Source organism: Halyomorpha halys, unplaced genomic scaffold, assembly GCF_000696795.3.
Source record: "Halyomorpha halys isolate HHAL.00 unplaced genomic scaffold, Hhal_1.1 Scaffold780.1, whole genome shotgun sequence".
Lineage (NCBI taxonomy): Eukaryota > Metazoa > Arthropoda > Insecta > Hemiptera > Pentatomidae > Halyomorpha > Halyomorpha halys.
Genome location: NW_027111767.1, coordinates 105,849 through 131,312, shown reverse-complemented (window position 1 = coordinate 131,312; position 25,464 = coordinate 105,849). Strand labels below are relative to the sequence as shown.

At 30.9% G+C, this 25,464-nt stretch overlaps 1 protein-coding gene across 3 annotated transcripts in view; it reads left to right on the top strand.

Moving 5' to 3' along the window:
• Positions 1 to 25,464, top strand: part of LOC106686122 (lutropin-choriogonadotropic hormone receptor) — a 514,005-nt gene that overhangs the window by 412,849 nt on the left and 75,692 nt on the right. For all 3 annotated transcript variants that reach the window (XM_014429270.3, XM_067049772.1, XM_067049773.1), the window contains one exon: positions 11,388 to 11,480. In XM_014429270.3, coding sequence (XP_014284756.1) covers positions 11,388 to 11,480 — 93 coding nt within the window. The remainder of the gene's footprint in view (positions 1 to 11,387; positions 11,481 to 25,464) is intronic.

Below are 25,464 nucleotides of genomic sequence, written 5' to 3'. Positions count from 1 at the left end.
ATTGTGGTGTGCCCACTATACAATGGCAAATCTTTAATGTAACAGTATCTGTTTAGTTATATCTATATAGGTGCTTATATGAATTGCTTAGGGCACATAATGTGAATTTTTCAGATTTTAAATTGAAAATTGGCATTTAATGTTGTACACAGTTCTTGTTCCGTAATATTATCGGTAAATGCATTAATTGTCAAACCAACGTAAATGAGCTCTCACAAAATAATTAGTGGGTCCTAATATCAAAGCTCAAATAATCAAAAAAAATTTATTGTTACTAAAAATACATTGAAAAAAATGTAACCAAAAAATAAATTAAATCATCTTTACATATCTAAAAAATTCTTACCATTAAATATCACACAGTTTAACTCAAGTTATAAAATCAAGCACTCATTCACTACACTCATGTTTTAAAATATAATAACGTTTCAGATGAAAACAAAACCCCACTACACAGACTCTGTTAAACACAAACCTTGATTTAAAATAGTGGCTTTGAAAAAAAAAATGTTTATAAAATTAGTATTTAATGGTTCATAATCTTCTAAACTTTTATTTTAATAATACAATTATAGCTGTGTACAAATTTAAGAAAATAAATAATTACCAATGAATAAGACTATAGCGACAAAGGCACTTGTATAATAATCGAATTGTTTCTTCTCTCCGTACTTAAAAGATATGAATGTATATATAAATATGTTTATGAAGGACTTGAACTAAGAACGTGAGAATCCTATTGCCATGGTTTGGAGTCAGATATAAAATAAATACCCTATCTACTATTAAGTCAGAAACCTTAAAGTTAAGTAATAATGTTTGTGAAGCATAATAAGAAGAATATTACAAATAAAAAATAACATATAGCACACTTATTTTTACTTTCACTTACTTAGGTATGTAAGGGGGAATATTGTGATCAGGAAAATTTCGAATTCCAGTTTTCGACGGAAATGCACGTTTTGAGGTTCATTAAGTCTAATGACCAAATCTAGCATTATAGTCTGTGTGTCTATAAAGAGACAAGCTCAAAACGAAAAGTTGTACTAAACTGAAATTACTAATTTAAAAAAGGGTATATCCCTGGGATGTGACAGTAATTTTCCCGTTAAAATGGACCGACCAATAGTGCCACTTTACTTAATTGATTTTACACATTTTTTTTTCAATTTCCCTAAAAACGACTCGATTAAACTCCTTATATCGATATTTATTCGATTAGTCTTTTATGTCAGTTTGATCTTATCCTTATTGAAGTAGTTCGAAAGGGCTTAAATGCCGAATTCTCAAAAAAATCATTCGCTGAAGTTCCTTTATCTGAAATAAGTAACTCTCTCACACTTTTAGCAGTAAAAAAGAATGTATATAAAAAGTGTAAACTATGAAAGATTTTGGAAACTAACCAAATAAGAAACAATGGTTTTTACCCGACCGGCCGAGACAAAAGTCACGACACACCGAAATCAGAAATAGTCTTCTCAAGATGGCAAATTAAAGTTGTGTGATACGCGCACCAAAAAAATTTTTTTATTAAAGTTTGTTATGAAATATTTCGAACTTCCACCATTCCCACCGAAGAAATTAACATTTTAATTATTTGAAACCGTGTCACATTCACTAGGAATCTTCAAAGGGAAGCTTCAAAACTACTTTAATTTATTTTAGGATCCGAAAAATATTCAAATGATGTTTCTATCTTTCCAAACTCTCTTTCTCTATTTTAAAATTAAAAATTAAATTTGTATTATAATATATAAAACGAATTCAACTAAGAAAGAGTAAATATATTTCTCATTGAACTTCATCCTGTAAATATAATAAAAACATTTCACTATATACAGGAATGGCACTATATCCAGTTATTTTATTTATCTAGTTTAATTTAGTTAAATCTTGAATTTCTAATAGAATGCGGTAGTTTAATGGGGATTCTCATAATAAATGAGATTTTAGACGAATTCGCATCAGGCACTATTTTGTTCTGAGATGTCCTGAAGGCACAAATAACGAAAAACGCAAACGATTGTTTACGGTTTTTTAATGATTTTGCGGTTAAATGGTACGGGAAATTGATGAACCGTTTAGAACAAAATCGTTTTAGAGTCCTGTTTTCTATCAGAATCCGTTATTAGAATTTCAATTTCCTTGACTAGCCGTAATGACTAGAATGACAGTGATGATTATGATGATGAATTCTTAAAGGAAACAGAATGCTGAAATATTTCGTCGGATCAAACTGTTATGACCCAGCGAAAATTAAATCAAAATTCCAAAAAATAATAGAGGTGATATAAGGTCAACTTTTATACTGGAACGCCCTGTGTATTCTTCATTTCTTAAATTATAACTACAGTGATAATGTAAATAAAAAAATTAATGTCCCTAAAATGTTGCTGATGTGTTATATTTGAAAACTCATATTCATTTTATATACAATTGAGTATAATGTACCAATTAATTTAATAATTCCTCAAAAGTGTTCTACTACATTGGAATACTACATGTTCAAATTTAAATTTAAAATAAAGATTCCGTAACTATATACTAATTTAGGAATTTATAAGTAAGACTCAAAGGAGTCCCTAATTCCAGAGGATATAAGGTGTTGAATTAATGTGACAGATCTTATTTGGGCCTGGAGGCGTAACAGGTGCGCCACGTTAGTTCAAAACAACAAGAAAGAGAATGACAAACTAGTTATAAAAAAACATTTTCATATTTCATGACGTAATACAAAAAAAATTGAATATCTTTTCGTCCTCATATAGATACTTTTCAATAAATGTATGCTCTTTTTTACATACTTTTTTCTAAATACGCCGGTATTTAAAATCGTTTTCAATGCAACATTTACATTATTTAAATTACAAAAATGTTAGCTATGTACCTTGTTAACTAATCCATATAAAATTACCAAATTTATTGACTTGATAAATCTGAAATAGATGGTAATAAGCAATGATGAAGCAGCCTTTGTAAGTAAGCCCCTGAAGGGTATTCTCGATGAGGACCCTTAGGCATTCTCTGAACAATCTCTGAGGACGGCAGAGTTTGGAGGACAACTTCAGGCTTAGGTCACTCCCTCAAGCTAAATATATTTCTCCTATATTGACATGTACCCAACCACTATCTGAAAATCGGTTGGATCCTGCTAATAATGATAATAGTAGTATTTTAATTTAAATTAGACACTTTTGTGAAAATCTTTAGAGAAAGAGTTGTATTAGTCAGAAAACCAGCCAGCATCTTGAACTTATCCTGAAACTAGAATGAACAAATTTTCCCCGTAAACATTTCAGTCAGAATGCCACCGCTAAGGAAATCTGCCTGTCTCACTCAGTATTTAATATGCAAGTCAAAGGATTATGTGCTCGGTGATTCGGTAACGGTCGGCACAGGCTGATTCAGAAAACCTGCGAGCATCTTAGACGTATCCTCAGGGTCACTGAAGAAAATACAAATTGTAATTAAAACTTATTTTTATCTATCGAAGTTTTTTTCAGCCTTTCATTGCAATTCTTCATCAAGGATATATAAAAAACAGAATGCAACAATTATGTGAAAGGATAGTAAAAATATAAAGGAAAAGTATGAAAATCATTAAAAATTATTATGTGAAATTAGACCATGGAATTATTGTAATTATATATAGGTAGTATACATCATCTTCATAATCATTCTATCCCCTTTACCGCTTGCGTACCGTGGGTTTACGATTTGTAGAGTCTGAATCAAAAAACCGACCTCTTCCCCGGAGAAAAATGTTCGCTGGTTCGGGTTACAACATATAAAAAACCGAGGACCTGAAATGAAATCACAAAAACAAAATAATAAACAAAATGAAATAACAAATAGATAACCTTCCAAGTGATATACAATTTAATGATAACAAATATACAGAAATAAAATAAAAGAATTACAAAATTAAATAAAGTAAAAATATTTATATTAGTACACAAAATTAAACTCGTTTTGGTTTTTAATAAAAAAATCAAAATGATTCAGTCTTTTAGTGATTCAAGAAAAGGAGTATTTGAGGAAAAATAATAAGAATAGTCAGTAGATGGGCGTGGTTTCGATATGCTGGTGATGAGCGAAGGTCAGTAAAAAAAAAAAAAAAAAACGGCTCTCTAGAACGCAGGTCGAGAGTAGAGAGTGGTGAGTCAGAAAAAGACGATGAGCCGGCGAGAAAAGAGCTCCAGGAGGATCCAATACCTGCTAATACTGACTCAGCCTCTAGACTCCGGACTGCCTTATCAGTCAGTATACACGCCGTAATCACATTGCACCTGTAGTGTTGTACGTGCCGAGCCACAGTGATGCATTTGTATTATACACTCCTACCACAACAAAGCTCCTTATTTGCATAATGAATTCCAATTTAATTTTAATTACCAAAAACAAAAACTGAATTGTTGTTAAAAAAAGGAAATTAACTTATAATTAACAAAAAATAAAAAATAAACATGGGAGTAAAATATAAGAGAAAATAAAATAAAATAATCTTTTGGGCTTTAACACTTGGACCAACTCTTTTATCCTACTCCAGTCCATATTTCGCCTCCCGAATGCCGAATCCTTAACCCTCTCCTCCCGCGAAATGTGCGGTTTTCCTCTTGGCCTTCTTCCCCCCACGGGAATTATATTAATTTTATGATTTAATTTTACTATATCATAATTTTATAACAGTCCTAAACTTTCATAATGTTCGTTATCATGATATATTACCGTTCTTTATCTTCTTATTTTCTTGTTATATTATCTATATCTTATTTTTCAAATAGCCCTGATGAAGACCTACAATTTAAGCCGAAACGTTATATATAAGTTTTATTTATAATTTGTGTTTACTTTCAGTGACCGTAACCTGCGACCAACTTTTTATTTTGAATGTACAGTCAATAATTTTCAAACCACCATGAATTGTAAATAATTCAATATGATTGCGTATTATATTTCCTATAATCATTTCGGTAGGAATTATTGATAGGTATCTTTTTTTTTTTATTATTTCTTACGAATGTTGAGAAAGTTCTCATAATTGAATTAATGTACATTATTAGAAGGGGTAAATTATACCAAGACAAGATATCTGATGGTGGCCATTGGTCTGGAAAGGACAGATACTGTGCGCTCAGATAATTTGGTGAGGGGTGATAAGGAAAAGCGGTCACCTAGCAACCAGGGAACAGGTGGAAGATCATTTTCTTATCTGTAAGTAGGTCTTCCAATGTGGCAGTACCGCTTGTCTGTCCTCAGCGCCCTTGTGAAATGTCCCCTCTACCTCGTAATAATCTCGCCACTTCATCAATCAATGGAAAATGATTTATTTTTTTCTTTTAATATAATGAAACATTTTTATTGAATCAGTTAGTTATCACTCATCAACTGAATGAAAACTAAATGAACTAAGAGGGTCAGAGGAAATTCGCAGGAAATGGAAATCTATTTTATATTCCAGCTGGAAAGGGAAAAAATTCCGTAAAAAAAAAAAATAGACAACGGAAATAACCTTATCTTATATTCCTATTTCTTCTAAGGGACATATATTGCATATATCGTTAAACATATTAGTAGATTGTGAGTGGTGTCTCCAAAAAATAATGAAATTTGCTATAGTAGTCGGGTGCCTTGAATATGTTCTAATGTGCCTTGCAAACGAACTTGAAAATCAAGCCGTTTGATTAAAAATTGTTAATAATAAACTCATAAGCAGTTTATATGATACTCCTAAACGCATTTCCCTCCTTTTGGCTCTGCCGTAGTCGGATAAAAAAATTAGGATCAAATTGGGGGAAAAATAAATTTTTTTTTCTTTCAATTACCAGACAGTATATTGAAAATCGAGTAGTGTGACCTTCAGTACCTTCACCCTAATTTTTTGGGGCAAGTGTAAATGTTGATAAAATGTATAATCTAATTTTTGTAACAAAAAAAACAGAAAACCAAAAATTTCAAAATTTTAATAAAATCTATCGATATTGATAAAAAGATCTACTGGATTTAAAAATTTAGAAGACATCTACGCCTAATTCTGGTGTGAAATTTATAAGAAATTGAACTAACGCAATTTTAGGTTCTACTTATACTAGTTAATGACTCCCAATATGGTTAATTAAATATAATGGTTATTTACTAAGCAAGATACAACGGCATTAGAACCAACTTGAGTGGCGATTACCTGTGACAAGAGAAAGATCCCTCAGTGACAGGGAAAGAGGAGAACGAAAGTCGTTGATTAATAGTAGCACGTGTGATGAGACAAGAGTGAACCACTTTCGCTCCTTCTCGCCCTTCAGTTCTGCTTCGCCATTTCACATGACTAAGAGTCGCTTTGACCCTCTTTACTTTTATCATCTGTTCCCTAAACGTTTTACATGGTCAACATTTTTGGATGGATATCAAATTTCTTTAATATATTGACTCATGTCCCATATATACTACACTCAATAATATTCCTTCAATATTATTGACCGTATTAGGTAAGCTCAAATGAGTTTTCTCATATTATTAAGAATGGACCATAGTAGTAGAGGATTACAATAATAATAATGTAATGGATAATGCCATCCTCATAAAAGGGCCCCGCGATCCATGGAGTTCTTCTTCTAGAAATTTTAATAATTTACCTCCATTAGGAAAATAACAGATGATACTATTTATACAACAAAAGCGTATGATAGGAGTATGTAGACTAATCGTTAATTTGCACAAACTCCAAGTTATTTCAGCCGAACAGAAAATTTTATTATTGAAAATAAATTTTTTTTTTCGTTTAATGGAAATTAAGATGATAGTAAAATATTTTTAAAAAATGCTGATAGCAATGCAACGCTTACGTAAAAATTCACAATAAAAAATATGCAAATATTAAATGAAGTAAAAAATAACTCACACAATCCTAGATCAAGTGATGAAGCTTCTGAATTCGTACGGTTAGGTTAGGTGGTTAGGGAAAAAGTGTTTGCAGGATTCGTACGCTTCAACTCTGGCAGAAGAAAGGAATAATAAAATCAATCGAAAATCCGTACAAAATTTAATTTTTATCAGTCTCATGCTGGAGGTTTCATGTTGAACCTAATCTGCAAGAATATCTTAGTGCTTCCAGGTTACCTTTCTTCCATCAGCCTATCACTATTCTCCTTCCAAATGATTTAAAATTCCAATATCTGAATTGTAAATTTTTACCAACATCATATGTGCCTAGTCTAAATTACCCACCCTTTGTTCCTGAACAGAGATCATATATATATACATATATATATATATATATCTGTGTGTGTGTTCAATTTTAGGTATGTTCACCTGGTATTAACGTTTAAATTCATTTTTAAATAACTTACATACATACATACATATTAAATGAAAATGTACATCTAATTTTAAAATAAGTTCAAAATGTCTTGGACCAATGTGTACTCTCATGATGCTGTGGCTAGAGAGTAAACACAAAAATTATTCGATTCAACTCTGTTCACAAGGTGTAGAAAAGTGAACACCGAAAAACAAATAACAAATCTACTAATCGACTTTGGACAAGCATTGGCTCTTCCCTGTTTGCCGATATTTACAAATCTGAATCACCGCGGCACATTCGATTTCCTTCATGAATATTTATATTCATCCTCGTCCAACGAATATTCACAAAAGAAAACGATCGGAAAATTTCATATTTTTCCTCAAATGGCTATGTCTATAATTTTTTATTTTAACTTTTGTAACTTCTAAAGATGTCGCTAATATGTGGTTTATTTATTAATACAAAATATTTCATGTAAATTTTAACATGACCTTGCTTCATAAATAAAATACTCATTAATAATATAATATTAACTTATTGCTAAAAATGTATGATAAGCTGACTAAATACCACTAATAATATTGATACAATTGAAAAATTAGAATTAGCAAAATTAATGTATAGTACTCTGTGGTAATCCGTCAGATATTTTTAATTTAAAAACTAATGATCGAAGTATGACGGTTCGTGAAGACCAATTTGAACGATCTCGACGAATAAATCAGATCGGTTGTTTTGGCTTTTCAAGATCCTAATGGAAACTTTTTTCAAGGAAAATCACTTAAATTCCAAAAAAGAAACATTTGAACTGCGAATTATGATGGAGGGGATCTCAGATTAATTAATTGACTGCCAAAATAATTGACGTAGAAAAACCAAACTTTTTTTAAGAAAAGAAATTTCTTAAAACGTGCTTTAAAAAATGTTGTTGTTTCTACAGGTTACATAAGTTATAATACTTACTTAAATAGTTAGGTTATAGCAATCATTCGTTATTGAGCTTTTTTTTTTTACTTTTTTACCTAAAAAAAAATTAAATTAATTATTTATTTCACATATGGCTTTTAATTATTAAATTAAGTTTAGATAATATAGATTAAATGATTAAATAATTTATAATAACAATTAACATTAATAAATTAAATTAAATAATTAAAAAAGTAAAATAAAAACCTGGTCAACTGACTAGTTGACACCAGTAGTGGTGTTTAAGTATTTTAAAGAGTACGAAATGCAGTAGGCATATTCATAAAGAATTCTTACCAATCTTTCCAGGATTCCGGCGTATTCGCCTACGATGCAGAAATGAGTATTTATAATAACTACAACGAATTTTGAATTATTTATCATTTACGAATTTTCTAACCAATCCATGAATCAGTTAATAGATAGTTTTCAAAAAATAACCGAACATTGTGGGAAAAACCGAGAATAAAAACAAAATATGAAAAAATAATATATTTTTTTCTTTTCTGAGCACTTTTTGTATAGCATAAATATTATATCCTTATTTCCTACATAATTATAAAAGAAATAAAAATCATTTTGGTGACCGTTGTGAATAAACAATAATACAATAGAAAATATTAAGATTTGGATTTGGATTTTCCTTTATCTTAAATCTAACCTGATGGAATGAATCATTGTATCGATTTATGATATTTAATAGCAATATACTTGCCCTATAGCTGCAAGTCGATGAAGAGCGTAATATTTCTACTGTCTGACTTTCACCGGAGGCAAAGGGCTATTGTTTTTCAAGATCGTTGTACATCTTACCAGTCAATGGCGCTTCCAGGAAAACATTTTTGTGATTTAAGAAAATGGTAGGAAGGCGTTCAGCTGAATGTTTCTGTGGAAAAGATAAGAAAATAAAACTTTTGCAATCAAAAATTAAAAGACTGTAAAGAAAGTAGCTTGTATATTACTCATTTAAGTACGACAAATATTATACCAAAGGGACTTGTTGCGGCGAAGGGCTTTTCGTAAATGAAAATATACCAACCTCTCCCCAAGAGTGGAAAAGATCTAATCGCTGGTTCGATTTATACAGTAGACGGAGGATTATAAAATAAAAAAAACTTCAAAAAACCAAATAAGTAAAAGAAATGAAGTAATAAAAGAAAGTATACTTTCCAATTGACACACAAATTTAATAATATTAAATATAAACAAACAAAATGAAATATATTTACTAACAAAAAGGATCCTTTCTCTAATTAAGGAAATAATAATAAACAAAGGAGGTAGAAAATTATAATGTTTAAATATAAAGAATCTTAATCGCATAGAAAAAACAAAAACATAAAAAATAAAAAAAGTAACTCTATAATATTGTGCAAATAGATAGAAAACAAAACACTCAATATTTCAGACAATAACAAACGAAAGTCACTCACAGAGGATAGAAGAATAAAACCATGCTCGTCTACATGCCCATATCGAATAAAAAATTGATAATCTCCGATTCCCTTCCAAGATCGGTGAAAGGCAGGTGACAATTTGGTGAGTGATGGCCGTTTCACAATAGTATACTCCAAAGATGAGAAGTTCCTCCACATATGGAGTGGCGGTGGGGTGTTGAAAGCACCAGAAACCAATCCAAATTCTAAAAAAATAAAAATAAAACATGCACAAATCCCAAGTGACCTGAACATGTGAATAATAGGAAAATTCCTTATAAATTTTGTACTACGAACTATACAATAAATGTTTTCTTAATATAGTCCATTCATAATATGTCATTAAATGCCAGTGTTATTTAAAGTACTTAGTTCCTAAATTCTTACATATAGATTCGTATATATGATCATAGTCACGTTCTTAATTTTTTTTTCTTACCTCCAAATATATTTATTAACAACAGATACAAATATACATAATAGACTAAGCCGAAATTAAATATATATTACATATAAAAGTCAGTAGAAATCTTGTGTTGCAGGATGGCATTTAAAGAGAAACATGGTCCGCTGAAGGCGGTTTATACAATGGTGACGTGTTAGCCGGGGGACTCATATAAAATGGGGAGGGACAATTCCGGCTGGTGGCACGTTTTTACAGAATAATTTCAAACAAAGTTATGCACTAGCTTCTATGGGTATAGAATTGTCTGTCAAAAATTAAGGACACGTATCTATGCCATTTTTTTTTTCATGGTTATTTTTTCACTGTAACCAAACGGCTGAATCGAATAACAGCTATACTTTAAAGAATCCCTCTACAGACCTGTTATTTTATTTGTTTCCGCTTAATTTGTCCTAGTTCTTTTACTTCAAGAAGAAAAACTTCCTGGTGAGTTGGCATTCCTCACGTTCGGTGCTGATTCTTGGCCAGAATCTCCTTTGTTCGTCTTACATAATGGAATTGAGGTCAAGTGTTTGAGCCCCCCTATAGCTGAGAATTTTATACTTCTCAATGTTGAAATAAATCTATTCTTGTATAATTCCGTATTTGGATGAATGTCGCCTTATCGGGCGTAAGTAAATGCTAAATGTTCTAGACATAATCCTAAAAAGAAAGTAATAAATTACATCAATTTCAACGTTTTGATTAAAAAACCTCGTTGTATTAGTATATGAATCTGACCTACAATATCTAATTGCGGAATGTGAAAAAAGCGATTTTCAAATGCAGTTCAAGAAAAGTACTTAGGCATTTATTTTGGAAAAGTTCTTATTTTCTTGCCATTCCAGGTTGTGTCTCTTTGTGACAACTATGGAAAGTTATTTTTACTGACGACCATTTGACATTATAGAGACGATATTGACATGATACAACTAGTAGCACATTCATATTCTACATATTTTACCGCATGTAAAATTTCACGTAACTATATGTACGGCTGAAATGAAACGATTTTAAGATATAATTTATTTTTATTTATTCATAAAAATATATTTAATCATATAATTATTCATTTATTATTAGCCATCCGTTTTCATTTTACTAATATTTTTTTTTAAATTTCTAAATATTTTTTTACAAAATAAAATACACAAAGTAAATTAATTTATTTCTTTATTGCCATACCATTATCATGTACTCAATTACATTTGTTATAGATGTTATTTATTATCTGTTTTAGCATATTCTGCAGGTTTCACTGACCTATGCTTATCACTGCTGCGCTTTCCATTACCCAAGCAGGCATGATCCTACCAGATACCGTAAGCACCAGGTACGTTTTTGCCCCAGTATCTAAAGCTAGTTTATTAAACCAATAAAAATAAAGTTAATGTCACATTATTAATTAATAAGTGGCACTAATTTTCTTTTATCACTTGTTCGTATTACTTATTAATGTATATTACTCCTGTGGATATAAATACAGGTCTTTTATATTGTGGATATAAATACATATATTGTGTACATATATTGACATTCTCCAAGAGTCAGTTGTGTGATTTTTTTTTTTTTAGATTACGTCCCTTGTAAGTGATCAATTGCCCATAACAATTTATTCAAATCAAAGAAATGTTGTTTTAAGTTTATCTATTGCTTATAAGAGTTTTTTTTTAACCTTTTCTCTAATTTCTAAAATCATTTTGTTAAGATATCTCAAGACCTCGGGGTTTGTTATCCGAGGCCATGCTCAGAGCCGCCTAGTCAGCTTACCGCTTAATCTCCCCCTGATTACGTGGTCCTTTATTCATTTAGATTGAGACTCATTACTCTGGATAAAGCAAAATGTTTGAACCCGACGCCGATTGGTTTCTCTCTTTCTTAATTTTCATCATAAAATCAATTCTATATCATATGATGCATAGAGTTTATTAATATAAAATTAATGAAAACAAATAAATAAACATAACAAGCTAATAGATAAGGAGGTTTCTGGAACGAAACCGTGTAAGCCGAAACATAGGATTTTCGGGTGATTGAGATCAAATAGGACACTTAAACTATTTATAGTTTAAGTGGACTGGAATGATGTCAGAGAAGAGGAAGTTATATTTCATTTAATGAATTGTTGAATGAAAACAAAAAGTATTTATTGTATATCTAAATAGTTCCTGGAGGAAATATTAAGATGAATTGTAATATTAATAGATATGAACTGTAAGAAAAAATAATCCATAACAGAACTATTGTTTCTAAAGCTTGGTTCCTGTGTTTCATTAAGAGGTTTTGAATATTTTTGTATTTATAACTGTATGTTTAGGTCAATAATTTACATTTTTATTTAAAATAATAATTTTAGAAGTTTCTCATTATTCTGGAAAGGCATTATTCACGAGTCATATATGTTATAAGATACCAAAGAAGTACAAATGGTTTTTTTTTTCACCGATTTTATAATAGCTCTCAATATGTAACTAAATTTAGAAGTTGTTTCAAAGAAACTAAGTATTAATTAAAAACAGAAGCGTATCTTTTTAGTATTTGAAATGTTTATAATCTCCCAAATCTATTAATATATAATTATTTAAGAAAAAAATAGTGGCCGTTTGTTTTTAAAATTTAGAGTAATGGATTATTAATATTTAAAACATTGTTATTTGAGATTTTCGCGAGTCAAATACACTCCCTTTTCTGGATATGTATTTCTATTGGGAAGATCAATCTTCATCTCAAATTCTTGGTCAAAGGAAAAGAAAAAGATAAAGACGCGAAGACACGTAGCAGGACAAACATTGACCATTTTTGGTCTCCAACCTCTTCACTTCAAGAACTCCATTGCCATTTCATTGTTCCATTCAATCAGGTTAAAAGCCTAGCACTCCACGAGGTACAATAAACAACTTTTCCAATCTCTGTCACTAGGAGTGGGTGGGTATTCATCTTTTTGTCTTACAAACATTTTAGTAAAGCTGTACCACCTCTGTTAGGATATGAAGTAATATCACTCTTTGCCGTAATTATTTACTACAGAATGGCTCGATTTAAAATTAAAAAAAAAAAAACTGGCATAGCAAATGCGTAAATAATATCAAATAAAGTTATTTTTTATTATATATTTTTTTAATTTATTGGAAATGATCATACGTCATCAGGGAGGGGAACCCACTGATTTACTCATCAAACTCATAAAAATATGTTTTAAATGTGCAACTGATTGCATAACTAAAAGAAGGCTGTTTTTTAGTGGTTTGAAAAAAATTAATGCTTTTTTAAAGTAAATTATTTCTTCAGTTGCAAATAGCAAAACAATTGTGATTAATATTAATTCTTTGGAAAATTGGAATTCAAAAAATAATTAGGCCCTAGGTACTGAACACTAATTCCAACTAAACCATATTTCTGCAAGGCTCGGCACTATGAAGCAATACTGGTATTTGGTGGGGGGAACAAGTCCGGCAGGTGGGCCTAGTGGTCCTTTTTGCCAATCTCTGACGGCTACCTAGGTTGCCGCTGCGTACTAACCAAGGTGGGAGTGTCAAGATCCATTCTTCGGGACCGCCGAAAAATGAATTTTAACTGCCCCAGGTGGGAAACGAACCCACAACATTCCGAGCCGAACGCACTGGAATCTACGCACGGCCGCCACGTCCATACTATGAAGCAATACAAACAAATTTAACTTAGCAGGATACATCAGAAGATCCCGAAGTCTGCAATGCCGTCCATATATTCAAGTACTATCTAGCTAGCCTCTGAGACAGAGAGACATTTTACGGATACCAGACGAAATCCACTTCACCATTTCGCCTATTGTCAAGCTGGACAAGGAAAACGGCTATAAGACCCAGAGGTAACCGCGGCAGCTAGACCAATATCACAGATAAGCCACCACAATAAATTCATACGAGACACCCTAACATCTTTTCTTATCTTTTATCATTAAATAATCATCATTTTATTAACCGCACTAACACAATCTACTCCTACAGAGAAATTAATCATAAACAAAATATAAAAATGTTAGCCTGAAGACAAATAGCTCATAATTTTACCCCTTGTTCCACACTAATTTAGCATCTTCATGTAAACAATTGCATGTTCCTACATCGAAACCCAAATGTAAAATAATGCGAAACAGAGGTTACCTCTACCATTAACCTCAGTCACCCGAACAACCACTTCATATCCTATATTCCTGATCCTTTATTAATTTCTAGCATTCAACCACCCCTTCCCAAAAAAAAATCTTTTATCACTTATGTCTTATGAAGAAGTACTAACAACTTTCCTTATCAATCCTTATGGACATATAAACATCCCTGTAAAATCCTGACTCGCATTCCTTTTCCCTGGATTCTTATCAACAATCCATATACCTTCTTCCTGGAATACCGCTGCGGTTCGTCCTTATTAAATAAAATTTCAAATCCTGCCTTAGCTCTAATGACTTTTGACTCTTTTCTAACCCACCAAACCTCCCACAATGACTGGAACTTCTTGTCCAAAACCAATGTTCAGACTTCCTGGAAGAACGTTCTCTCATTAACTAGAGATAACCCTATCTCACTATTTTTTTAAAGAGTTAATTGGCTTTATCCTTCCTACCGTCACAAGTAATTGAAGGTATACTTCGTTTAAGATGTTATCCTTAAATTCAAATCCTCTAATCTTTCCCGCAATAAATTTTAGATTTAAATACAACGTTTTTTTGACGTTCGGGGGAAAGTGATGCTTATCCTATAGGTCACCAACCTACTCTAACCAGAGTGGGATGATCGATTATTCATAACCTTGGGCCACCTAGAAAAAAAGTTAACTCTCCCAGGCAGGAATATAACCAGTGACGCATACTCGAGGTTGTTTAAGTGATGTATTAACACACTCAGTTAAAACGGCCTTAAACTTATCTTTCTTGTAAATATGAACATTCATATTATTTAGTTTTTTAAATTAATGATCATAATTTTATTTTTTAAAGTTTAGCTATTAGAAGCTGAATCATGATTTAAGATTATTTGACTAATTTTCGCCGTTGATTTTTTTTTTTTTTTATGACTTCATTTTATTCTTGAGGCACTACAGCTCATTTTTATTTTTTTAAATTACATCCCAGAATAAATAAGGATTATTATTATTATAAAAAAAAAATATTTTATAGGAAATTGGTCAACTTTTTCCACACCAAATCTCGAATAGGAAGATAAAAAAAAAAGTAATAATTAAAATATTTATTATACATAATAATACGATAATTGAAACATCACAACCTCTATTTTAATGATTTTAAAATTAAAATTTTCATTTAACTCATAATCTTCCTTATTTGCAGTGCTGTGAAAAATTATTTTTCTACCATGTAATTCCTACAAATATTCTATAAGTTTAAGGGCTTTAAATTTATAGATACATGGTCGATACATTATCTATACATGGTCGATGTATAATCAAGAATTCCAACGTGACAATGCTTTCAATAAATTTCAATCAAAGGAATAAAATAATTATTTTTTTTAGATTTTGTAATTATTATTTATAATTGATGTAGATTGACATAATATGTTATATTATATATTATTTTATGTTTATTAACGAATACTATGCAAAGCCTCCTCAATTTAATCATAAATAAATTAACGATAATGCATAACTAGACTAAAATTAGATCAGATAATTTGGTGTTACAGAAACGTTCAATTATCCATCAGAGATAGTAAGATGATTGACACAGTTATCATACTTGGACCATCTTGTGTAACAGATAAGATGTCAGTTACATTCTGCACAATCCACTCAATCTGTGCATACTTATTATTTTTTATATGAATTTATAATATTTCAATAACGATTAAATAAATTAATTAATTATGAGAGATAGTTGACCGTGGATGATAAATGAGGAGAAGATGGTTGGGGGTGCGGTCCATGAAAAACACAAATAAGTACGATTAACTTATTTTTTTGTGCCAACGTTTCGGCTAGAGTTTCTAGCCTTCTTCAGGGCTAAAAACAAAACAAGATAACAACCACAGTAAGTATAGAAAAATAAAAAATATATAAAAAGAAAGTATAAACCGAATAATTTTACACATACAATGAATAATTTTACAAAATAGAATTAATAAAATGAAGTGATGAGAGAAGCGGGAAATAAAATGTATACATAGGTAATTGAAAAAGTGGGTACAATAACATACTTAAGGAAATGAAATAAAAATAAAGTTATATAATGCAAAGAAGTATGAACATATTAGTTATTATTAATTTAAGATTTAAATATGAAAAGAAAATGAAAATTGAGAGAAAAATATATGTAACAATAATAGATGATAAAGAAGCAAATTATAAGTATAGTGTACAAAACTTATAACGCGGGTAAGGAAAATGGATAAAAGTGGAGAAAATAAGGGGAAAGAGTAAAATAAAGAAAGGGGAAAGAAAACAAAAAAAAGAATAAAAACGAACCTGTTCGCTGGAAGATCGAACGCCTAATGGATACAACGCTAATGGTGGTCAAACTCAGAATTAAAAAAGCCGTTACAACAATGACTAAGTGTTTTTTTAATAAATTATATCAATAGAGATGTGATATGTATGATATAACTCGTTCTTATAATGTATTCTAAGTAAAGAAGATGGATCACCCTTTTTCCTATTCATTCTTCATCAAAATGTTAAAGGTTGTAACAAAGATAGTTAAATTTCTATTAAGAATAATCTATTAGATAAGAGATTCTATCATCGTGAATGTCAGTCCCGAAGTGAAACATGGATTAGATTGAGAAAGATGACGGTAGATAAGGTTTTTGGCTGAATTGATATGCATTCTCAAGAGTACTTACAATAGGTTTTAGATAGATATAATCATTAACACTAATAGAATCTAAATATGCAACAAGGAACCAACATGTAGTGTTTTATTAGCCAGCGTTTTTTAAGGTTCAGACTCTTTTTAAGGGTTAACTCTCAGGACTCGGGTTCGAATCTGGCTGTGGTAGATAATTATTCGTTCTGTTATTATTGACGTGAGTTCTGGTGGCCTTCTTGAGCCCACTCAGCTCCAATAAAATACCTCCATTTCTAACCGTTGTTTCAAAAACAGTACTTTCATTCAACATACCGAACCCCTGATCTTCCATCGGCTGCAGCGGTACAGATTTTCTGAGAAATATCGTTGATTTTTTCATGTTCCACAAAATCCCAAACTGTATATATTTTATTTTAAAATGGAATATTAAAAGGAACGTCTTGGCTTCGGTTTATGTTACGAAATTAAGATTTTTAAAAAAACAAATTCTACTAATAGCTTCTACAACGCAATTTCAGAAAAAACGTTTATTGGTTTTTTATTGTATGATTTAGTTCAATTAATGCTGAGTTGTGTGCAACTAGGCACTGTTTGTATTTCTGAAATAATATAAAAATATTAAATCTACAAATATTTAAAAAATATTAATAGTTTATAAAGGACATACTTCATTATAACTTAATATGTTTCTTTCTGTTATGACATACTACATCATTCCTATCATAGAATTGCACATAAAACACATGTTAATAAATAGATAAGAATTCACTTCACAGGAAGTTTGTACCTTTTTTTTTTTATAAATAAAAACACAACAGTCCAATACTCTCTTATCCGCTTTCGATTAAACATTCAGTCTTTGAAAGTATCCCAAGCATTCCTTTGTGTTCTAGTAAGAAGGATTTAAAGAGCGTATTTGAATTTTCTTTTCTGGAAGACATTGCTTTAGTTAAGTGCTAGGTAGAGAACAAAGTTAACTATTTCGAAGAATAAAGAGATTGCACTAATGTATTAAAAAAGAAATAAAGTATACAAAAAGTTCATAAAGATTAATGACGGAAAGAAAAACCTAAAATGTAGAAAAATAAATCTAATAATAAAAAAATAAAAATAAATATGGCGCATCAGCTTAAACTTACCCAGGAAGGAGAAAGTTAAACAAAATACTCGTGAAACAAAGCCATATACATAAGATTGCAATCGAGACAAATCGGACACGCTCATTTGTCTCCGATCTTCCAGTCTCTAAACTGCTGTCTCTATTTCTTTATTCTTCTCCATCGTTCAATTATCAAACTATTTGTAAGTTCATATTTATATATACTTTTTTATTAATGCCAACAGTGCAAAATGGTTAGTTGTTTCAAATTTAAAAAATTAAAATTACCTAAGAGAATGTCTTTTTTTTTAATTCGCTCTGTTAAACTATTTACTCTTTTACTAAATATATCAATTTACTGTTCAGTTATGTTCAGCTTAATCACAATGCTTTGAGCAATTTTTGAGAAAATTTTAAAACAGAGTAAAATTGATTATATATAGTGGCACTTTCGGGCTTTCGATTATATCGATAAACTACTATGATATTCCAGCCTTATATACGTAATTTCAGTTTCATGACATTTTTCATTTTTGAGCTAGGCTGTTCTACACACTTGCACAGACCATTTTGAGAGACTTTGTTATTTGAACTCAAGGTTCCTCAAAACGAGTAATTCCTTCGAAAATTTGAATTTAAAATTTTTCATGATCACAATACTCCCTCTTTCTGTATATTTCACTTGTTCGAAGGTGGAAGTAAACATTTAAAAAAATAATCTATAATTTATTTTTGATTTGTCAAAGTTTTCCACTAAAAATCTACAGTAAAAATTAGCCGGCCCGTTTGTTTTTATTTTTGAAACCTTCCTCGACATTTCGGTATTTCCACTGGGAAGCACTCCGATTGGTAGAAAAATATATTCTTCACCCACTTAAGCCCTTGTTTATTTATTAGTAAATAGTGTATTGAAGAAGATGTTTTATCTGCCGGAATTCTTTTATTTTGATTTTCTATAAGTACATTGTATTTTTGATCGATTGGAACTAATCCAGGAGGGGCCATTTACGATCGACTCGTATAGCATATGCTTACAACACGAACATTTAGCATATGCAGATGATGTAGTCATTGCCGCAAGAACCCAAGCAGCATTAAAAGGAACATTCCAGGAACTCCAAGATTTGAACATGGCATTTGAATTAGGCCCTAAGGTGAATGAAGACAAGACAGCGTATATAAAATATTCAAGAGAGGATAAAGACCACAGTTTCAGTTCTGTAAACCAAATGGAATTTGGAAAAGAAGAAGGAAGAAGGAGCTGATGAATCTGTTCGGAGAACCGAGCATCGTGACGTTAGACAAAAGGAAGAAGAAGATGGTTAGGATGTGATGAAAGGATGCCAAAAAAGATGGTTTATGGCAAAACCAGATGGAAAACGGAAAACAGGACGTCCCCGGATCAGATGACTGGACGATGTGGAGGAGGATTTGAAGCTTTTCAATGTTGAAAGATGGAAAGAGAAGGAAGAGACCGTGTAGATTGATAGGATCGTAGTGCTCTAATAATAATAATAATAATGTATTTTTAGTATGTGTATAAACCTGTATGCAGCCATGGTAGGATTTTCAATGTTTAAATTCTTTGTCAGTCTTTAAAGGACTGAATACAAATGGATCAATCTCTTTTTAAAATGTGGAGCTTTAATTTTTAATTTTAACGTAGTTTCTCTGGACGTACAACCATAATTATGAAAAACAACACAATTGCTGGCACTAAGCAAAAAAAAAATCTAACTACACAATACATTACGATAGTAAAATTGTCAAACTAGAAAGATTGCCCTCTGATTTTCTGTCCAGTCTTTTTGATAATATGATGTCCAGCCTGATGGAAACAGCTGGAATTTCCTTTTTCTCTCAGAGACGGATCGTCAGTTCGATTATCGCAGCGATAACTTCACACTCAGAAGGGTAATATCCTGTCTAATATCCTGGGAAAAGATCAGTACCTAATATCTGTATTAGGTCGCTTCCTGTTAATCATTCATTGGCTGTTCATTACAGTTATTCATTTGTCATTACAACTGTTTTGATTGCTTCCTTAACTCAGAATATTATCTCAGAATATAATAAGGAATTAAGTCGTAAAAAGATAACTTACAGTATTCTCTAATGATATCCTACTTATCCTTTTTGAACAGATCTGCTACAATGGATTAAATCTGGATAACCGATCTGGAATTTATAACGAAGGATAAATCAAAATTTGCGGTTATATAGTCTTTCCACGCTCAGCGGAGAAGGGAGTGAGTTAAAGGGGAAAAAAATAATAAAGACAAAGAAGAAAAAAACAAAAACAATAATGAATAAATTTCTCCTTAGGCGCCACTTTATTTTTTCCCCTGGAAAAAACGAAAACTCCGAAACAATATGCCCACAATGTAACTAAAATATACTTCTATATAAACAATTGTTGAATTATTTGAATTGTTATAACTGGCGAATACCTTTACATGTAGATAACAGAAAACCTAGTGGTTTTACCTACCCACCTGTTGTACCATCTTAATATTCCGCGAACAACAAAAAAAAAAAAAAAAGTAAATTAATAAGTTGAAAGCAGATAAAGAACAGCAGAACTATATGTACAAAAGTTCAATGATAAGAAGAAATATATGTACACAGAATGAAAAAGGAATGAAAAAGAATTTATATCAATTAATAAAACAATGAAAACTTATAGGTTGACTTAAATGGTTAACCTTATCAACTAAATTTACATTATTATACAAAATAATATAAAATTTTTAAAAAATAATAAAAATAAAACTTAGTTCGAACCCCACGTAGTCTTTGGGTATACTCCTGGCAGAAAGTAAGATTGTCCCATATTTCTTTTCCGGTTACCGTCTCACCTTTCCCAGAATTATAGAGATGAAACGTGCCACAACTCTCTTTTCCAGGACGAGCTGAAGGTTCGTTGCTACGCACTCCACTATATCCCACTTCTAGTGTTAATGACCGTCCATTGCAGTAGAACACCATAATTTTGAAAAAACAAAACACATACGATAAAATTTATAATATGGTGCTTTTTCGGATCAAACAGTAAAGACAGAGGCCCTTTAAACTATTACCATTTTATATTGAACAATCGTAACGTGTTCCAAAATCAAACTGTAACGTTCACAAAACCAAAACCCACTCGACAGAAAAAAAGTCGCTGGTGTTTTGTTTTCACCATGACAACCACAACACCTCTTGTCTACGCAGATCTAGCCAGTGTTTTTATTTTACCATGACAACCGTAACACCCCTTGTCTACGAAGATACAGCCAGTGTTTTTATTTCACCATGGCAACTGTAAAAAATCCTCATACAAATAAAACTGCACGTCAGTTCCAACTATTACTGATCCTAAACATACAATCCAAGCTTCTTATCCATCACGAAAGACTGATTTACATATTTATAATAAGGATTATTTGGATTTACGGAGTTCAGCTTTAGAGCTCCAATAAGTCATCAAATTTCTCTAATCCTTAAAATTCAAAAATCTTGGTAAAATTCTCAATGATCCTTAATTTATCTTTAATGAAATCATTTACAAAGACCGATCTAGCGCAATCCAGATATTATTCTCTCCATAATAAAGTTCCTAACCACCAAAATCAACTAGTTTCTATCCTTGCTCTTTTGTTTCTGAAAATCTATTAAGGTCCCTGAAAAGAGTATAGCCTTCAGACCTTGTCATGTAGAAATATTATAGGAGTGCTATAGATGCGTAATTTCTACAAAAGACTAAACATGTCATTGCAATAGAACCCCCATCTCATTTATAAGATGTATTTTTATTGAATACAGTGTAAATTTTAATAAGCAAACAAAACAAAAAAAAAAACCTTTGATCATGTATTTCTATATTCTAGACCACTGAAAGACTCTTGCGTGGTTCAATGCTCTTTCAGCCGGAGGAACATCACTGCAATGAATGTGTAGATTGGAATCACAAGAATTTCAAAAAAATTTCTTACTCGTTGCGGGAAGATTTTGAAATTCTTTGTTACTGCTAATTAGCCCAATCAACAGTAGAAAGTCGTTTCAGAGACGTTTTCGTTCAAAAATTGTTTTAAAATTTTATGAGATGGATTATTAGTTTAGCAAAACCAAAAATTTGTTCCCTTCACCAAATAATTACTTTGAACATTATTCTATAGTTGTATGCAAAGAAAACATTCTCAGGATTCATTACGTAGTGAAAGGATTGTAAAGACCTAATACATTAGTTGATTTTCCTTCAATGGTTTATGATCGCGTTAAAATAAATTTACATTACCTCGGCGGTACAACTCTATTAGCTACTAAAAGGTTGCTTATACCTAAGAGCTAATGAATAAACCCAGAGCTGCTAAACGAAGCAATAAATAACCTTAGTGAATATGAATGTAGGGAACGGGAGGCGAGGGTAGCTCCTTTGAATGCAATTAAACAGATCCTTTGAGATCTTTAACGGAGTGATCCAATTCCTCAAGTCTTATTTACTTGTTTCGGTTAATCGCTGAGAAAGGGTCTCAATCAGGCTAATTTGGTTCATTGCATCTGAAAACCGCTAAGCAATAATTCTTTTATGGTGCACTTTTCATTCCTCCGTTTTATGTTTTCTTAAATCCCACTGCAGAAATGAAAGGACATCAAAGAAGCTTTGACGGGGCCACCTTTTAGCTTATTACAGCTATTATTATGATGAAAGGACGCTGGGGAGTTTATTCAGCTAATCTTTTTCAAGATTAGTCAAATGAATTTTCTAATTAAATTCTCTATTCTAATTTATTTTAATAACTTTCTAAAGAAATTCCTGTAAAAACAATTGTAATATATAAGAAGCAGATAGTTATGTTGATAGTCAAAATTAACACAAAATATAGTATATAAAATCTAAAGAAAACTAATGTTTCGGCCCAAATCTCCTTTCTTAATACAAAGAATGAGATATATTAGAGACGATAATTATATATTTATAGACAATAAAAAAATATTAATTGTAGAATAAAAATTTTAAAAAACAATAATTTAAAAGATATGAAGAGCAAGTAGTCAACAGTTAGTAATGTAAATCGAAAATGAACTTATACAAATGAAAACAATTAAGTTTAACCAAATAGTATTTACTATATTTGGAACAGAGTTGAGTCGATAGAGTTCACAATACTAATTCTGTGGCTAACAGCACGAATAAACTATGTCCAAATTTAAAATTTAGAAACTGAAATTTAAGTTTTTCAAATACTAGGTGGACATAAGCTGTCATGGTATAAAAAAAAATCAACTAAAGTTACAGGTTTCTGGGAACTAAACCTTTAATCTTTCACAAGCTAGATTAATTCATTAAAATCTGAAACTTCTAAAAATAGACATTAGTTGTTGTTTCAAGTCATACAAATGAAGCTTAGGCTGAAAAATGTTAATTTCTAAGGAAACGGAAGACAATAACTAGGTCATTATGGATTTTGACAAATGACTTCTATGAGTAAATCCTTATTAGACATGGAAAGGATACATATTGGAGAGAAAATCTAAACTTTTTTTTTAAAATATTTTTCTTCAACTTTATCTCTTACATTCTAACCCGTCGAATGTAAACTCTCTGTATATTATATTTTATTTTATTCTTCTCATTCTACTATTTATATAATTTAATTTCATATTTTCAACTCACTAAATGATAAAAAAAATATATAGACCAGAGAAAAATAAAGAAAAATCATTTCAACATTAATTTGTTTCAAGGTAACCATAAAGGACAGAAAATAATGCATTCATTAAGTTCGAAGGCATGATATTTAATCAAAAGTTAACCTACATTTCCCATATTTAATATGCCTTTGACAAAATTCAAAATCATTGACCCAAGAAATAATGACAGTTAATTATAGCACTGTACCTAATGAGGTGTCGGTAATTAACTCTTGCTATATAGAACGTGTGAAGTAATGACTAAATTAACTAGACGCTAGAGCACTCTTCCTCTCATGTACGATGTCATGCGCGATAATGATCAAAACTTGTCAAGGGACCATTCCTAGTGTAATACTATTTAGTGATCTACATTTAGGATATAAAATAAAAATGTTTTTACTCAGTCATAATATTAGGCAAGAATCCATTTTTCCATAGTTTAACTTAGCAAATTGAAAACATCTAAACCAAATTTCAAAGGTTTACTGAAAGATTTGATGTTTCTTTTTATAATAACGTATGGTATTTCCTTTGTTCCATTGTGATTTAAATATTTCTATTTATGAAAGTTTAGGTTTCTGTGAATATGTATGAGGATAATAAGCATAAAATCTTATGAAAGTGTTTTTATGTTAGTAGAAATCATCTGAATTTCATTTTTGAGATTATGGTAAGAATTGAGCATACAGAAATTAGTCTAAGATTTTAAGTTTCCTTTTCTATTTGATCTGAAGATACCAGTTTTCAGTCAGTTGAATCAGAATTTTTAGAGAAAATATTCCAGTTGAAGCGAAATTTATATATTGGGATTTAATTTGCGCAAGATAAGTTTTAAATGTTTCAACCATGCATTTAGTTATTTATGTGTGATGAATTATGACTAGAACTTTATTATTTGTGTATGCGCAGGTAGTTTTATATATATAAATATTTGAGTAGTAGTAGTTGATACTTCAAAGCTTATCTGCCTTATGGAATTGATACTTTAACGAAAAAGGCCTCACCTTTGGTATTGATAGTGTTGAGGTGACTGTATGTAATTAATTAGTTCTGAGTCCAATCGAAAATGTGAGGTACTCTGCAGGTGGTACTCGTTGAATTTATGGGATAAGTTTTACGGTATTCACCGTATATCTTCCCAGAATGGAACTATTGGAGGAGATGGCAAGTCCTACATGTATACGCAGTATCCTTGCAGCATGGAAACTCTACTCCGTAAGGTATGCATTCACGCGAAGGGGTAGCCAGTCCTTCAGGTATTCACTGTTGGTACTGACGAAAGGAGTATGTACAGGAAGGATGTATAGGATGTATGTATGGATGTATAGGGATGTATAGGAAGGAGGAGAGATTCAGAGAAGGCGCAGTGAAATAAAATCAAATATATATGTTTCCAAAAATTAGCACTAGAATGATACATTCTAGGGTTTTTTTTTAAGCCCGATAGAACTTGAAATTGTAAAAAATAACACAAAAAATTAAATTGTAATCAAAATTTTTTTTTTATTCGAAAGATCAATACGTGACATTAACATTTGAAAATGATTTCGGGCATATGGGCACCGCGGCTGTTCTTGACGAAGCGCATTCTGTAAAATTGTGTTCAGCGATGAGGCGCATTTTTGGCTTAACGGGTGATTGATTACAATTTAATTTTTTGTGTTATTTTTTACAATTTCAAGTTCTATCGGGCTTAAAAAAACACCCTATATATTATTGATCACTGCCTCCTAAGGA